General features: G+C 43.4%; 1 protein-coding gene across 1 annotated transcript in view; it reads right to left on the bottom strand.

The window, feature by feature from the left end:
• LOC145408926 (methyl farnesoate epoxidase-like) overlaps positions 1–12,791 on the bottom strand; it is a 34,917-nt gene extending 22,126 nt beyond the window's left edge. Inside the window, exons 1-5 of the mRNA XM_080279507.1 lie at positions 12,748–12,791; positions 4,648–4,753; positions 3,741–3,974; positions 2,100–2,266; positions 766–891 (exon numbers count right to left, since the gene is read on the bottom strand). Of these exons, the coding sequence (XP_080135633.1) occupies positions 766–891; positions 2,100–2,266; positions 3,741–3,974; positions 4,648–4,726 (606 nt within the window). The 5' untranslated portion in view covers positions 4,727–4,753; positions 12,748–12,791. The remainder of the gene's footprint in view (positions 1–765; positions 892–2,099; positions 2,267–3,740; positions 3,975–4,647; positions 4,754–12,747) is intronic.
• Between the last annotated feature and the right edge of the window lie 810 nt (positions 12,792–13,601).

The raw sequence follows: 13,601 nt of genomic DNA, 5'->3' as shown, positions 1-13,601 counted from the left end.
TTTTGGAGATATTGTGCGGGATACTCGACATCCGGATCCCGATCTGCCCCCAAATTTAATAATTTTTTCCTTGGCCCATGGACCACCTTTCCACAAAATTTCATCAAAACCACTTAATAACTTTTAGAGTAATCCCGGATCGGTATCCGTCCCGTTTTTTAATCAGTTCTTTCTTGGTCCGTGGCTCACCATTCGACAAAATTTCATTGAAAGTAATTAAGAACTTCTGGAGATATTCTGCGGGACACTCCGGATCTGCATCCGGCACAATTTAATTTCTTCCATGGCACATGGCCCACCATTCCACAAAAGTATCATCAAAATTCGTTCATATCTCTTCGGGTAATCCTGCTAACAGACAGACAGACAAACAAACAAACCAATGCAGGGTACAACATAGCGTCATAACCTGCTTGGCTGGGATAACTATAGCACAGATAGGACTGATTATTGGCAATGTCTTCATAGGCTTCATCTGAATCTTTTTGTATTGACTTAATGAACCTGATGGATGTGAAGCAACCTGAAAGGATCTACATTGTTTGAACTAGTTCTGATTTCATCTGTCTGAGTCTGAATATGGCTGAAATGAACTGAAATGACAAGTGGATCTAAGCTGACTGGAATACATCATGAGATTTAAAGCGGTAAAAAGAATGAAAAAAAATCTTGGAAGGCAACAATTAGCTGAGTCTGTCCACGAGGTAGCCGATTTTGAGAGAGAGAGAGAGAGAGAGAGAGAGAGAGAGAGAGAGAGAGACTCACATCACCAGCACGGAAGAGCAGGTTGAGTTTGTCTACGAGGTATCGGAGTCTGGGGTCTCTTCTGCTGAATCTTGTGCCTCCCATCATGGCCCACAGGATGTTGACGGCTGACACACCAAGTAAACTCTGCCGGAATGGACCTCATCATCATCATCATCATCTTCATCAGCCATATTACTCTCCCTCCCTCCAACCCCCCCTTCCCCCCCTCTCTCTCTCTCTCTCCAATTAAAATATTTCTGTACCCAAGTGCAAGAAGTAAATATGAGATATCGTAATGCCTCTTACTTACACATTCCTCCTTAACATTCTCTTGTATGTTATTTATATAGTTTTAACATGGGTATAGTTTGCATCAATAACACACAAGAGGTTACTGAGGTGTACTGTGAAGAATAAATCTCCATGAAAGATGTATAACGAAATTTCCAAAACCACTTAGCATGCATCTCTCTGACTGAATGCTGACTCAGTGCTATTTCAGACCCCTGATGTGTTTTATATTTCATTCCTGCTTCCTCCAGATAATTTGTTTAGCTTTGGAGAGACTGTGCATAGTGGAGGGATTATATATAGCCTGCATTTACCCCTTTACACAAGAGGTCGTCCCCTACAAACAAATAGCATCAGGAGGGAGCAAGAACAATGCAATAATTATGTCACCAGACTGAAATAGTTAAATTATTGTCTGATGGCGCACTTGCTGTGATATTGTTGGTGTCTTCAGGTGATGTGATATAGCTTAGGACTGACTGAAGGGATTAGAAACTCCATTCGTTAGTCCCTTGATTAATATAGGTTCTTAGCTGAATAAATTGATGTGATGGTGCCATCGCTGGGGTGGCAGAGTGGTCAGTGTCACTGACTGAATGCTGGCAGCTCGTTAGCACCAGCGTTCGAATCCTGGTGCGGACAGCTGGTGTCATTCGATTCGTGTCCATCCACCCTTTGTGAGTTGTCACGACCGTAGGTTTGGCAGTTCGAGCATACACCAGGATAGCATTTTTTTTATGAGAGATGTAGTGGTCTCTCCAAGGATCTTTCCTTGCCCTGCAGAGCTATATGATCCAAGCTCGGGGGATGCACCCTCTGTGGGTTGGTAAGTGACATGAGTACCTTAGGTAATACCTAGAAGAGGTAACTGTGGCAATCTGGATGATGCAGTGGCCTTGTATCCCAGAATACTGAGTGAAAACCTACCACAGACTCAAAGGCGTAAGTTACAAAGATGAGCGTTGAAGCTAAGCGACTGGCGTGTGCCTCCACTTTACATTTCCTATCTATGGTAATGAGTAAAACGAAAACTGTGTCATCGTTTTAAAGGGTTAACTGACCTGGAGGTGGACGCTGGATTTTGATTCTTTTATTTCCTTAATGAGCTCCTCTGCCTCTTCGTGGATCACCGACTCATGAGACTTTTTGCCAAAGCCCAGGTTTCTGAAGTGGTGCAAAGTGAACCGACGCTGCTCCTTCCATACCGTACCCTCTACAAACATCACACCTGTTGGACAAAAAGAAAAGAGCACATACCTCCACACCTCACACTTCCACATCCTCGTCCACACACTTCACACCTCCACATTTCCATCTCCACGTTTTCACATCACACATCTCCAGACCTAACACCTCCACAAACATCACACCTGTTGGCAGCAAATGGATAGGAATACACACCTCCACACCTAACACCCTCACACCTCATATTTCACACCTTACACCTCCCAAATTCACAGTTCCATACCTCACACCCCACATCTCATACCTACACACTCCACACCTCAAACCTCAATACCCCCAGAACTTGGCCTCTACGTTTCCAAACCTCACACTTCCAAACGCTCACTTTCACACCTCACACCTTCACACTCCTACACCTCACATCTCACATCACACCTTCACACCTCACATCTCACACCACACCTTCACACCTCACCCTCCATGAAGATCACACCTGTTGCCAACCAACAGGAGTACAGAGAGTCCTCGTTATACTGGTAGTATTCTAAGTGACATGGATGGCTTTTTAATACCTCTTAGTGATATATTGTACATATTCTGCCCAAATATTCACTCGTATGCCACTTCTGTCACTTTATTACTGACAGATTTTGTATCAGCAGCAAACAAGAGGATATTGAGGTGCACTGTTCACAATACATCGATAAGAAATCTCCAAAGCCACTGAGAATACTCTCTTATGTGTCTTAATGTTTTGTTGTTAATTCATAAACAAATTGTAGAAAGCTATTTACATTTTCACTGACACCTATGAAAGTGACCTGCCAGTTCCATTAGTTCGCAGCACCAAATGTATGGAACAAGTTGTGACATATTGAAACACGTCTCTGACATGGGACAAACTCCACTTTTCACACAATATAAAAAGCGCAGCGCATGAGGGATACGATGGCTTCCTGAGTGATCACTATAGTTCGTGATTTCCCATGAGGCTTAATGAGCATTGGATGGCAGTACTAAATAGGAAATGTCACAGACAATTGGTATATGCCGTCCTTATGGTGTGGGATAGAATCATTGGGCATTTTGTAGTCGCCATTGTCTGGCGCGTCACACTGTTTTGCAGTATGTGCTTTGGTACTTACATATCGCGTGTACTGGACTGGCATATTTTTGTAACTGATTAGAATGCTCGTAGGTAATAGTTTATGTTTTTATTTTTTTTTTTATGTTTTCAACTCTGGACATAGGCTTCATAGCCTGCTATCAAGGCCCAGTAGTCCTTCGACATGCCATTCACCTCTTCATGTCATGTTTATATATATCTACAGTACCCTTATCCCAAGTAGGTCAGCGAATAGTGGAACATTGTGCGGCTACGGTGGTCTCTCTCTCTCTCTCTCTCTCTCTCTCTCTCTCTCTCTCTATGTGTGTGTGTGTGTGTGTGTGTGTGTGTGTGTGTGTGTGTGTGTGTGTGTGTGTGTGTCTGCGTACTTGCTAAAGTTCTATCAACGCACCTCTTTGTTCATTATACATTAAATCAAAGAACTCGTTTTGGGGTCTGCCAATCACGTCTTCACTCATGAGCGCTTCCTTGACCGCCTCCCATCCATTGACGATCACGATGGGCTGGTTGGCAAAGTACACCCCCACCACAGGCCCGTAGGTGTCGGAGAGGCGCCACATGTGTCGGTGAACCAGGTGTCTATCCATGAAGGGCAGGTAACCGAGAAGTGGTAGGCGTGGCGGACCTGGGGGGAGAGGGGGAGGGGGGATACTTAACCACCTCTTCCCGAGCGATTTATTTTGTCTAGGTTGAAGGGGGGGGGGGAGATTCGTACGGTAGGCTGTTCTTCCTTAGCGATTTACTGTATTTTGTCTGGAGGAAAGGGGAGATCCTTAAGCACTTCTTCCTGGTGTCAACAGTACTTGGCTTCCAACAGAAATTGGAGTCAGAAGTACCTGGTGTCAACAGTATCTGTGTCAATAGTGTCAACAGTCCATGGTTTCCAAAGGTAACTGGTGTCACTAGTACCTGGTATTAGCAGTACCTGGTATTAGCAGTACCTGGTATTAGCAGTACCTGGTGTCAGCAGTACCTAGTTTCCAGCTTTAACTGGTGTCACTAGTACCTGGTGTCGACAGTACCTGGTTTCCAACAGTAACCGGCGTCTCTAGTACCTGGTGTCAACAGTGCCTGGTGTTAGCAGTACCTAGTTTCCAGCAGTGTCTAGTGGCAGCAGTACCTGGTGTTAGCAGTACCTAGTTTCCAGCAGTGTCTAGTGGCAGCAGTACCTAGTGTTAGCAGTACCTAGTTTCCAGCAGTGTCTAGTGGCAGCAGTACCTAGTGTCAGCAGTACCTAGTTTCCAGCAGTGTCTAGTGGCAGCAGTACCTGGTGCCTACAGTACTATCCAACACAGTACCTGGAGGGAAGCCCCGTGGTTTTCTGGAGCCCAGGTAGAGCAGGAGGGCCACCACCACCACCACGTACACCAGCCACATCACGACGCCTTCACTACGCTGCACCACCTGTAAACCATATCACACATGCCAGTTTTCATCTGACGAGACACGCACACAACTTGAGTACTGTCATGGTTGCGTAAATTTGAGTCAGGGTCGTATTATGAATGACTCTGGAAATTTGGTGACACCTCTTCCGAATCGATTTATTCTGCATATTGCATCCCAATATCCTCTTGTATGCTAATGATGAAAACTATATCGATAATAAAACGATATAAATAACATCCAAGAGAATATTAAGGTGTAATATGAAAAATAGATCGCTTAGTAAGAGCTGCTACGAAGCCCCCCATATCACTTATGATACGGACCTTTGTTATGAGATATGAATAAGTCTCCTTGATGATCAGCTAAATCGACCTCTAGTTTGGCAGTACCTGGCCATCTACCAAGCTTGAACAGGATTGGTTATGTCTGTCGGGTTAGAGTAAAGGCGTTATAGAAGTAATATTCTAGGTGGCACAGGATGCTTCGTTACACCTCACCTATCAATATGTTTTACATATTACAAATTAGTGTTTACCTTTAAGTTGTTTATACTACTTTAGCAAAGACATAGTTTTCATCTGTGGCATACACGAGGATGCTTTCATGTAGTAGGCAAAGCTGATCACAAAGGAAGAGATGTCATGAAGCCTCCTATGCTACTTACTGACCAATTTGCTAAAAATGAGCTTGTGATGCAGTGCGTTGATGTTGCTGTGTAATTCTAGTCTGTCTAGCCGACCAGATTCATCAACCGCAGGCAGGCAGTCGTCCCACGCCGTGACTCTAATGATGCAGTGAGTAGGACTAACGAATGACTGCGGTATATGCTTGTAAAACACCCAGCTGGAAAAGCCTGTCTTCATGTAAGGTAAAGCTAAGCATATAGCCCGGTTATACAAAAGTCCCTCACTTCCCTCCCTGTCTCCTGAAAGAAGGATAGTGGAAAAGGGCAACTACAGCCAATAGTCCACTGGGTTCACATGCAGATGAAACTAAGCCACAGTAACAAAAAAATGGTTAATCAAAGGTGTATGGATTTTTAACATTTGATTTGCGCTTCCTTGTTCTATTCATTTCTTGTAAAAAAAAAAAAAAAAAAAAAAATCTAACCTCACAAGTTCAAAAAAAAAATAATAATCTGAGCTAAATGGACTCATCTGCAGACACCGAGCGTAAAGCTGAAGAAATGGGTCACCGAGGTGATGGGGTCAAATAATCCGTGTGAGTGAAGTAACTGGCTCTCAGAGATTCGATAACTGTTTGATGAGACTGCACAAGACAAGCGTTAGATAAGGTAAGTGGTATATAAGTGCTAGATAAGTCAAGCAGTACATAAGTTTTTGTTTTTTTAATGCAAGAAAGAAGGAACAAAAGGCCAGAGCCCGCAAGACTGTAGCACCAGTCGAGCAGGACAGTACTCCCAATGTGGATGGAAAGCTGATGACAGGGAGAGCTGGAGCTCCAGTTTCATCAGCCCTCGGGACTAGGTCCCGACCATCTCCCTTTGCTGAACTTTTTCAGTGTCTCAGTAACACAGAGAGTAGGCCAGCATGCTCTCCAATACAAGTTTCTCTAACTATCAACACCAAACTACATGCACAGTACACACTATACTTCCTTTTCCAAAATTTAAAAAAGTCATGGCAGCACTACACGTGGCCTCAGAGTCCCCAGGGGGGGGGACCATAAATGCCCCCACCTTCCGTCCCTCTCCCGGTGACGACTCGAGCTACCTGGAACCACTGTCTGACTCTCTTCTTCTTCATTTCTGCAACATTCGCGGCCTTTCCTCTAACTTTCGCTCTGTTGAGCACCACCTCTCCTTCTCTAAACCTCACCTTCGTTTTTTAACTGAGACTCAGCTGTCTGAGGCAACTGACAGCAAATCCTTTTCTGTATCCTCCTACTTTCTCTGTACTCATTTCAAAGCCAAAGGTGGATGTTGCATATATGTATGCAACGGCCTATCTTGTTCTCGTGTTCCTGAACTCGATTTTTCTGAATTCTCTACACTCTGGCTTCGGCTTTCCTGTCATTCTCTGACTAAATATATCTGCGCTGTTTACTTATCTCCTAATATAACTGACTATCAAAAATTCTTTAACTATCTTACTTCTACGATGGAACACATTCTATCCATTTCTCTTTTCTCTGAAATCTCCATTCTAGATTTCAGTGTTCACCAACACCTTTGGCCCTCCTCTCCTTTCACTGATCCACCTGGTGAACTAGATTACACCTTTTCTATCCTTAATGACCTAGAGCAGCTCGTACAGCACCCTACCTGTATCCCTGACTGCCCTGGAGAGAGCTCCAACATACTTGACCTCTTCCTTACTACTAATCCTTCTGCTTACACTGTTAATATTTTCTCTCCGTTGGGCTCTTCCGATCACAACCTTATCACCTTAACCTGTCCTATCGCTTCAGTATGGCCTGTGGACCCTCCAAAGAAACGACGTCTGTGGCACTTTGGAGCTGTGGATTGGGAGGTCCTCAGGCACTACCTCTTTGATTTTCCATGTAGTGATTATTGCATCCATGGCCGGGAGCCATCTGGGTGTGCCTTGGGCATTACGGAGGTTTTACTCTCGGGCATGGAAGCATACATTCCTTTCTCATATCCTCTGACTAATGCAAGAAAGCCTTGGTTTAATCACGCTAGTTCTGATGCTGTCCGCAACAAGGAGAGGGCCTATAAAAGGTACCAGAGCTAACCCACCCCTGAATCACATCTTTTCTACGTTTCTGCCCGGAATCGTGCTATGTCTGTTCTTCGCTCTGTTAAAAATAATATCATCTGTACTAAATGCTCTCAACTCTCCAACTCGAATTCTTCCTGTTCCTTCTGGCACCTTGCCAAATACCTTTCTAACAACTTTACCTCATCATCCTTCCCTCCTCTTTTCTACTCTGATGGCTGTGTAGCTATTTCTTCTACTGATAAAGCAGATCTCTTCGTGCAGACTTTCTCCTCCAATTCTACCTTAGACGATTCCGGTGCTGTTCCTCCATCACTTCCCCCATCTGTCTTCCTCATGGCTGACATTATATTTCTTCAGCTGACGTATTTTCTGCCATCACTGGCCTCAAAACTAACAAGGCATATGGGCCTGATGGAGTCCCTCCTCTTGTCCTCAAGAACTGTGCTTCTGTGCTTACATCCTGCCTAGGTAAACACTTTCGCCTTTGTCTATCAACTTATACCTTTCCTTCTTGCTGGAAGTTTGCTCTCATTCAGCCAGTCCCAAAGAAGGGTGACCATTCCCAACCCTCTAACTATCGTCCAATTGCTTTAACATCCTGTATCTCAAAAGTTTTCGAGTCAATTCTTAACAGAAAAATTTTAAAGCATCTTTCCTATCACAACCTTCTTTCTGATCGTCAGTATGGGTTCCGTCAGGGACGCTCCACTGGCGATCTTCTCACCTACCTTTCAGACTCCTGGTCATCCTCCTTTCGGGACTTTGGCGAAAGCTTTGCCATTGCACTTGACATCTCAAAGGCTTTCGATCGAGTCTGGCATAAACCTTTAATTTCCAAACTGCCCTCTTATGGTTTCTATCCTTCTATCTGTGCCTTCATCTCTAGCTTCCTTTCTGGTCGTTGTATACCCTCTGTTCTAGACGGCCTTCGTTCTTCTCCTAGATCTATCAACAGTGGTGTTCCTCAGGGCTCTATCCTATCTTCCTTTTATTCATCAATGACCTTCTAAGCTGTACATCTAACCCTTTCAACTCATATGCTGATGACTCAACCCTTCACCTATCCATTCGGTTTCCACAACGTCCATCTCAGCAGTTACTTCAACAAACAAGAGACGAGGCTATGGCACACCTAATGTCTGACTTGGCTCGTATCTCTGACTGGGGTAAAAATAATTTGGTTGTTTTTAATGCATCAAAGACTCAGCTTTTTACACCTATCAACCCGACAAAATATTCCGCAGGTATACCCATTAATGTTTAATAATATTAAGCTTAATCCTGTATCATCCCTGAAGATGCTTGGGGTTTCATTTACTCGGGACTTATCTTGGAAAGATCATATTACATCTCTTGTAAAATCTGCGTCCAAGAGATCAGGTGTGCTAAGCCGACTCCGTTCTTTCTTTACCCCTGCACAGTTGTTGACTCTTTATCTCTTTTCTATCGCTACTTCAATGGTCACTGCTCCTCTGAACTGTCTGCATGCATTCCTGAAAGGTAGATGAGAAGATCGCCAGTGGAGCGTCCCTGACGGAACCCATACTAATGATCATTAAGAATTGACTCGAAAACTTTTAACACAGAATGTAAAGCAGTTGGACGATAGGTAGAGGGTTGGGAATGGTCACCCTTCTTTGGGACTGGCTGAATGAGAGCAAACTTCCAGCAAGAAGGAAAGGTATAAGTTGATAGACAAAGGCGAAAGAGTTTACCTAGGCAGAGTGTAAGCACTGAAGCACAGTTCTTGAGGACAAGAGGAGGGACTCCATCAGGCCCATATGCCTTGTTAGTACTGAGGCCAGTGATGGCAGAAAATACATCAGCTGAAGAAATTTTAATGTCAGCCCCGAGGAAATCAGAGGGAGGAAGTGATGGAGGAACAGCACTGGAATCGTCTACAGGTGGAATTGGAGGAGAAAGTCTGAGCGAAGACATGTGCTTTATCAGAAGAAGAAATAGCTACACAGCCATCACAAAAAAAAAAAAAGAAGAAGAAGAAGAAGAAGAAGAAAAGGGGAGGGAAGGATGATGAGGTAAAGTTGTTAGAAAGGTTTTTCGGTAAGGTGCCTGAAGGAGCGGGAAGAATTCGATTTGGAGAGTTCAGAGGATTTAGTACGGATGAAAATATTTTTAACAGAACGAAGAACAGACTTAGCACGATTCCGAGCAGAAACATAAACAAGATGTATTCAGGGGTGAGTTGGCTCTGGTACCTTTTATAGGCCCTCTCCTTTTTGCAGACAGCACTAGAACAAGCGCGATTAAACCAAGGCTTTCTTGCATTAGTCAAAGGATATGAGAAGGGAATGTATGTTCCCATGCCCGAGAGAATCCGTAATGCTCAAGGCACACTCAGATGGCTCCCGGCCATAGAAGCATGGTCAAGTATAAGAAAGTCCTATGTCAACTGAAGACTGCCAACATCAAGGAAATGCAAGTTGGTTCAGATAATTGCAGTTCAATGACTTTCCCATTCGGGACAAGTAAACAGGTTACTTCCTGAAGCAGCGACCCCTGATACATTTAAAAAATCCTGATGGTGGTCACTTAACTAAAAGGGACCCTCAGTGATCCACAGCCCATCACAGGTCGGAAGTAAGAGTAGTGACAGTTAACTCAGGGCTATCTGTGCATATCCTACTCTGTGCTTATACTATATTTGCATTTAATAAGTTGATCCAGGCTCTGAATATCTATCTATCTATCTATCTATCTATCTATATCTATATCTATATACTGTGCATATATATATATATATATATATATATATATATATATATATATATATATATATATATAAGCCTCTGTGGTAAACTGTACGTTTTCGTACACTAAAGAACGAGGGTTCGGGCCCCGCCAGGGTAATAAACTTTGGGAGCGTGCTTCTGGCCGCGTGCTGCATTGGCGGACATCAGGGGTGCTGTGGTTGAACCAGTGTCGCATACTATAAAGTATGCTTGCACCCAGCCGGCTTCCACAGGCATATTACACTTGGTTCAAAGACTACACACACATGCAAAGCCACTCCAACACTACAATACACTTACAAGCACTTCTCACCCTACATACAATCTCTACCAGACAGTCTAAGCCACTTGGGAGAGATACATTGGCTGTATCGTCCCCGCTTCGGTTGGGATAGGCCGGTCCTGCAGTGGACACTCGAACGGCTGATGAGATGAAAGAGGTGATATATATATATATATATTATATATATATATATATATATATATATATATATATATATATATATATATATATATATGTGTGTGTGTGTGTGTGTGTGTGTGTGTGTGTGTGTGTTACATAAGTGTTTTATTCAGGAGTAAACATATTAAGCCTGGGGGTTAGATGACAGCTACTTATCCAAGCAACCTTTAAAGGTTAGTACTGTATCACAATTTACTATACTGGAGGGCAATTTGTTCCATATATTAACACTTGACTTGTACCACCACCAAGTGGTGGTCAGAAAGTCCACTGTCCCAGTTTATGTATGCTCTTGCATCAATTACATACCTTCTCATTCTCTCTCCATGCACACATGATCAGTCATTACCTTCTGTTCATTCAGATCACCACCCACCCTTCTCATCACTCGCCACGTATGCCTGTGGATCATTCTGTGTCTAAAGGGGAAGGGGATATTGGCTATCACCAAAACTCTCCGCGCACAAATGTCCACCAGAGCACTACCATTCTCATCCACTTCTGCAGGCACACCCCAAGCACCAGTTACTCCATCCACCTTAACAGTCGCTACTTTTCCATTCATATCTCCAGTCAAAAACACTCTCTTATTCCTCTCAAACTTTTCCATGCACGCTTCCACATTTGCCCAGAACTCTTCTTTCACTCTGCTCGCACGATCTTCCATTGGCGCATATATGAACATAATCGCCAACGTTTGTATTCCTACTTTCAATCTTCCTCACACAATCCTTGAATCAAATGATCCATACTCTCTTATAGTCTCTTTTCATCTCTTGCACACAACAATACAAACATCCTCTTTTGCCTTCTCATTCTCACCTACTCCTGCACGTATACCCCATCCATACTCCCATCCCCTCACGCTGTCACTTCACCATTTAGTCTGTCAATCAACGTGTGTCGACTTTTGCACCCTCAAGCACCTGGACAGTCTCTCTCCTTTCACCTCATCATTCGCACACCTTACACTCCACGTTGAAATTCGTACTATGATCTTTGTTCTGTCCTTGATCATCACCTGTTGGTTTGTTCTGCTCCAATGCATTTTGTTTCTCTTTTTAGGCAGTTGTTTTCTGGGGAGGGACACTAATCCTCCCCCAACTCACTTGTTAACACGCAGGGAACGCGTATTGGTTGAGTATAAGGTTACCAACCAGGGTATTAAATGATTCCCAGGATTTCAGGAAATCATTTTGCTTGTCACTCAGTGTAGAGTTGTCCTAGAATAGCGTATCACAGCACTGAGTGAGTCTATGATTTGCTCCCCCACCGACCAGAATACAAACCTTAATTAACATCCTTCAGTATACAGGAGATATTTTCTTAGCTAAATAAAAATCGTCAGCAGGTAGGGTAAAAAAAAAAAATACATCACTGGATTGAAGGCTTTAATCTTGCTCTTCCAGACGATTTTTTTCATTTTAGGTTATTCTGTTTTTTTTTTTTTTAACTGGGGGGGGAGGGGTTACGTGGAGGCTTCGTTAACCCTTTCATCACTTGGGGGGGGGCCTCCTGTGCTGAATAAAATCGTCTGGTATTAGTTAGAATATGGCAAAAATAAGTCATCCTGTTGAAGCGGTTAAGCAAGATGAAGGACATGAGTGATAGAGAAATTTATGAGAAAACTGTAATCGAGGAAAGGATTAGAGGAGCGAGATGTGGTAGTCCTCAAAAAATAAAGATACATATTGCTACTGTCTGATCATTTCGATTTCAGTTAATAGCTAAAGTAAAAATTCTCCGGCAATTCCCTCACCTCCAAGAACTTTGTCCTTCCATCCGTAATTCTCATTCCTGTGTGAACGTCATAGTCTTTTTTTTTTTTTTTTCGTGTGTGTGTGTGTGTGTGTGTGTGTGTGCCTTTTGTCGCAACAGTCAGTAGGACAGGGAGAAATTTATATCGCAATAGCACACTGATTAGGTGGCAAAAAAAAAAAAAGTCCTTGAAAGTGGGACTGAGAGTTTTGCTGTAAGAGCAAGACTGTATGTGGTGAGGAAGGTGAGTGTGAGATGGTACATGAGAGAGAGAGAGAGAGAGAGAGAGAGAGAGAGAGAGAGAGAGGGAGGGAGGGAGGGAGAGAGAGCTACCTTTTAAAAGGAGTGGAGTGGAGTGGTTGGAGTGTTTCTCGTGGGGTAGCGTGGATCAGAATGAGACAGTGAGAGTGCCAGTACTGTTCAACCCCTCTGCCCACCCACCTTTGCCCTCAGCGATTATCACATATTTCCCTCTCTACATCTCCACTAACACACACACACACACACACACACACACACACACACCACCGTACCTGTAATCTGGCCAACCATCATTCTGACACGTGAAGAAAGATAAGGGGCTATACGATAAATGGCTTTGGAGATTTCGTAGCAGCTCTTCCTTATCGATTAATTCTGAACATTACACCTGCTATACCACCTAAAATACAGTTCAAAGTCGTAGGAGATTAGGATGAGGGTAGGAGAGATGCAAGGCACAGACGGCGAGGCAAAAGATGGTTGTTGTTGACAGTGGGATGGTCGGTCGTATACAAGGTGCTGGTGTTGTAAAGTGAAGGTCCTTGTGGCAGACAGTGAAATGGTGTAGATCTAATAGGGGATCACGAAGGGTTGGATAAATACAAAGCACAGTCGGTGATACAAACGATAATGGTAGCTGATGTCAGTTAGTGTTTCAAGCCTCTGATATGTGCCTCTGATAAGTAATTGATAAGCACTGAAAATTTAGTAGATAATGCCATGTTCCCACTCTCATCCATAACAGTTTCACTCTTTGAACACCCATTTTACATTTTTGCGTCTCCTTTCATAGTATGTTCTTGATATCAGACTTATTAACATTATGTTTTTCTTTCAGAGTCATCGTTTACCATTTTCATCATTGTGCTAACCTCTGCGAACATTTCTTAGTTGTCATCAGATTTCCCTTCTTGGAACATCCTTCG

This window comes from Coenobita brevimanus, chromosome 79 (genome assembly GCF_032717465.1).
Source record: "Coenobita brevimanus isolate Jiangsu-jjx chromosome 79, ASM3271746v2, whole genome shotgun sequence".
In the NCBI taxonomy this organism is placed as follows: Eukaryota; Metazoa; Arthropoda; class Malacostraca; order Decapoda; family Coenobitidae; genus Coenobita; species Coenobita brevimanus.
This window is presented reverse-complemented; position numbering and strand designations above follow the sequence as displayed.